This window comes from Gymnoscopelus microlampas (genome assembly GCF_963454915.1).
Source record: "Gymnoscopelus microlampas genome assembly, chromosome: 2".
In the NCBI taxonomy this organism is placed as follows: Eukaryota; Metazoa; Chordata; class Actinopteri; order Myctophiformes; family Myctophidae; genus Gymnoscopelus; species Gymnoscopelus microlampas.
In genome coordinates, this window is record NC_139939.1 from 7,602,068 (window position 1) to 7,606,817 (window position 4,750).

The 4,750-nt window shown below is 41.5% G+C and overlaps 1 protein-coding gene across 1 annotated transcript in view; it reads right to left on the bottom strand.

The window, feature by feature from the left end:
* The window catches only part of pdia2 (protein disulfide isomerase family A, member 2), a 12,917-nt gene continuing 8,167 nt past the window's right edge, over positions 1-4,750 (bottom strand). The window contains exons 8-11 of the mRNA XM_084044568.1: positions 3,642-3,762; positions 2,929-3,107; positions 567-686; positions 1-134 (exon numbers count right to left, since the gene is read on the bottom strand). Coding sequence (XP_083900694.1) covers positions 93-134; positions 567-686; positions 2,929-3,107; positions 3,642-3,762 — 462 coding nt within the window. The 3' untranslated portion in view covers positions 1-92. The remainder of the gene's footprint in view (positions 135-566; positions 687-2,928; positions 3,108-3,641; positions 3,763-4,750) is intronic.

Here is a 4,750-nt window from a genome sequence, read left to right on the forward strand (position 1 = left end):
AATAACACCATAATTTTGTATGAACCAAAGGGTTTTTATCAGCAAACAATGCAAGCTGTTGGACTGATCCTGATTGGCTGGAGAATGCGACATCACAGCTCATCCTTAGTCGTCTCATTGGCTGCTGGTGTCACCTGACAAAGGAACACAGATTGGATAGGATGAAGCAGTGGTTCTCAAAGTGGGGTCCAGGGACCCCTAGGGGTCCGTGAGGGGGTTCCAGGGGGCCCCCAGCTGAAAATGTTTAATATAGCATGGAAACTCAATTTAACCAATTTGACCCTGTATACAAAGGCTCTTTGAAAATAAATCTACAATCTCACAATGGCTCACGATGTGATGCGTTGTGAGCTTCTAGATCTGCTGTTTAAAAAAATAAAAACGTATAGTTTTGGAAACAATTGCAAAACAAACAACACGAATCTTGTATGGGGGTCCTTGGCACAACATATGTCGATGGGGGTCCGTGGCCAAATACATGTTACTTTGGGGGTCATGAAACATGACATGACATGAAAAAGATTGAGAACCACTGGAGTAGAGAGATTCACTGTACGTATACACACCTCATCTTCATCATCATCATCATCATCATCATCATCTTCAGGCTCTTCTGGCAGCACCCCTCCGTTGTCCAGGAACTTGGACATGGTGTCCAAGTCTCTGTTGCCAGTGTAGTCTACCACCTATAGAGGACACACACAGAGACAATGTTTTGTCTTGTCTTGTCTTGTCTTGTCTTGTCTTGTCTTGTCTTGTCTTGTCTTGTCTTGTCTATTCACAATACATTTCAAAACACAATTGGCGAATGGAGACATCTAAAATCCATGAACATGCATAAGAACAAATATCACATCGTCACCTTGCTAAACTAAAGTCATTGTTTGAGGAAAATGATATTTTTGCCTAAGTCAGCTCCTCATGACACTGGCCACCTCTGGTAAAATCGCCCATATCCTAACTGAAAAGGATCATGCTGTCCACTCCCTTTTTGTGACTTAGGCCAAAAATAGGCCGTTTTTTTTGCTTAAGTCACATGGTTTTGTGACTTAAGCCAAATTATTTACTGACTTAGGGCGCGCTCTCACCAAAAGTTGGCTGGCTGCTGTTAAACGCAGGTTGTGCGCGGCCACAGTTTTTTGCAGCCAGCGGATTCTAAAAAAACGCTGTGACGCACCTGTCACTCACATTCAAGACCGTCCCCGTAGCCCGCACCGCCACTAGACACTAGCCACTAGACAAAAAAATGTCTTTGCACTTTCACACTTGGGGTTTGTACATCTACATACACATTCAAATTTTAAAAATAATGTACTTACCCCATGGCCACGGATGTTACAATCATGTACGGGTCCTCATAAGTATCCGTATCTTCCGTATTGTTCAATAAAAAGCATTTTAATCCAATCAGTGGTCATTTTCTCTGTATGCTTTCAACTGCGCGACCCTAGCGGTTGAAAGGTGTATTGCACTGTTGGTACATTATAACTCTATGGGAAAATGGCCACCAATCGATTAAAATGCTTTTTATTGAACAATACGGAAGATACGGGTACTTCTGAGGGGCCGTACATGATTGTAAAATCCGTGGCCATAGGGTAAGCACTTTATATTTTAAATCTGAATGTGTATGTAGATGTACGAACCCCAAGTGCACAAATCATAAAGTACTGGGTGAGATGCAACAGCTACAACCAGTTGGTCCACTGAGAGCACCATGTTGCTTCCTGAGTCTTGGGACGGTCCGCCTTCGACTCACCCGATTGGACAGAGGGGGAAAATCAGCTCCTGCCTCCAGCAGATTTATGCTTCTTCGTGCAGAGCGGATAAACGCAAGGTCTGCGCGACAAGCGGAAAAATCTGCTCTTGCGTGAATCCACGCATTTGCATTGACAAAGCATTGGCAGATTCTGCCCCAGAGGTAAAATAAAAGTGCGGTGGGAGCGCGCCCTTAGGCCATTTTGTAAATCCATTTTGTAAATCTGACTTAGGCTTTTTTTTGGCCTAAGTCAGATTTAATCCTATTTAAACCTATTTAAATCTCTTATGTTACATAACTGACAGACAGTGTTATTTCTATTTAAATAGTCCTAATTTGTTATAAACATTTTGGGTGAAATGATTAAGAAATATTTTGTTTTAGATCAGTTTTTTATTTTTCCTGAAAAACTTTAAAAAATGACTTAGGCCATTAGTTTAGCAAGGCGACGACATTGAAATGTGCTGGAAGGGCCAAAAGGCTTATCATGTGGGGCTTATTAATTGTATTATAAATACAATAATACAATAGAAATCCCGGGAAAATACTGTGCATATTAATACATGAAAAGTTTGAGAACCAATGCTCAATTTTAATCAACTATACAATACTGTATGATACAACACAAATCATATACAATATAATACAGTATAGTACAATACAACATTAAAGAAGAAGACACATTTTCAGCAGCACTAACTCATTCTGAAACCATTTTCATTTCTGTGTGTGTGTGTATGGGGGGGGGGGTAGAATTAGGATTGGATTAGACATGTTAGGTTTAGGGGTTGGGGTTAGAGTTATGCCTGATTTATACTTAGTTGCGGTCTGTTGTTGTCACATACATAGCCAGTCTACAAGCTGACAACGCATTGTAGAGCATGTTTTTTTAAACTCACAAAAAGCTCAAACATGGTTAAAAGGTGCTGTACAATAACACAATTTGAAACAATGACGTTAAAATATACAGAGCACATTTTAACTGATACTTTGTCGTTGGTAATATCCGAACTACAGGCTCACAATGTGTCACACATTCTAAATATCAATAATCGGACAATCATGTTAATTTAATTGTTGGAATACAAAATCGTGATCCAGATAAAAATGATATTAATTGTGCAGCCCTACTTCTGTGTGTGTGCGGGAGCGGTGTGCGCGTGCAGTACCTCTTTCCCTCCAGCAGGGAAGTACTTGAGCGACGGGAATCCAGACACGACCACAGACTCCACCTCGTTGGCGGTGGAGTCCATCTTGGCTATGATGATGTCATCGCGGTCAGCGTACTTCTCTGCCAACTGGTCCCAGATAGGAGCCAGCTCCTTACAATGACCACACCATGGAGCATCTACATACACACACACACACACACACACACACACACACACAGACACGCACACACGCGCGCGCGCGCGCACACACGCACGCACGCACGCACGCACGCACACACACACACAAGCACCAAAAAATAAGTACCAGACAGACAGACAGACAGACAGACAGACAGACAGGCAGACAGACAGGCAGACAGACAGGCAGAGAGACAGACAGACAGACAGACATGGGGACAGAGTGACAGACAGATATACAGACAGACACATGGAGGGAGGACAGACAGACAGTGGCAGAGACAGACAGACAGACAGACAGACATGGGGACAGAGTGACAGACAGATATACAGACAGACACATGGAGGGAGGACAGACAGACAGTGGCAGAGACAGACAGACAGACAGACAGACAGACAGACAGACAGAGTGACAGACAGATATACAGACAGACACATGGAGGGAGGACAGACAGACAGTGGCAGAGACAGACAGACAGACAGACAGACAGACAGACAGACAGACAGACAGACAGACAGACAGACAGACTTACAGAACTCCACGAAGACATTCTTGGTGGGGTCCAGAGCGACCTCCTCGAAGTTCTCTCCCACCAGAACCTTGACAGGAGCCTTGTCCCAGTCCTCTGGAATGGACTCGCTCAGCAGGTGTGGCTGCAAAATCGATTAATATCGGTATCATCAAAATCAGTTTAATCACTTTAAACCTATTTTTTATACTTTGGCTATTCAAAAATAGCATTAGCACAATGCATTGTGAACTTGTTGATCTGCTATTTTAGATCATTTCTAAATCTTCTCGTGTTGAGGTCCCTTCTCTGGCACAAACTATTTTCAGATGGGGGTCCGTGGCCAAATACATATCAATTTGGGGGTCCTTGACATGAAAAAGGTTAGATTAGAGCTCAGATCCCCTTACTGTGAAAGTGTACAAATGGAAGTAACCCAAAAGGGTCTATGCGCTACATATACTGTTATATGAGATATTTATACAATAACCAATGGTGTAAAGTAACTAAGTACATTTACTTAAGTACTGTAGGCCCTACTCAAGTAAAATGTTGAGGTATTTGTACTTTACTTGAGTATTTCCAATTTCCATACTTTTACTTCTACTCCACTACATCTCAAAGGCAAATATTGTACTTTTACTCATTACATTACATTACATTACATTACAGTCATTTAGCAGACGCTTTTATCCAAAGCGACTTACAATAAGTGCTTTCAACATAGGTAGGGAACGAAACTACTACTCACCAGAAGTTTTAAATGCATTCTCTTCTAAAACAAGCAACTAAGAGTATACCTAGAGCTAAGGTAAAAGTGCAATATATCAGCTACCTACTTTCTTAAACAGATGAGACAAACAGGAAAATCGAATGAGCAAGAGCTAAAAGAAATACGTGTATTGAATCATACACTTAATCATCCACTACAATTATTTGAAAACTTTAGTTACTAGTTACTTTTCAGATATAAATTATGATATTATGAAACATACATTAACCACTTCACCCCTATTTTATACATAGGCTATTTGAACATAGCAGATCTACAAGCTCACAACGCGTCGCATCGCGACGTGTTGTGAGCTTGTAGATCGGCTATTTTCAAATATCTTTGTACTTTTACTGTTGGT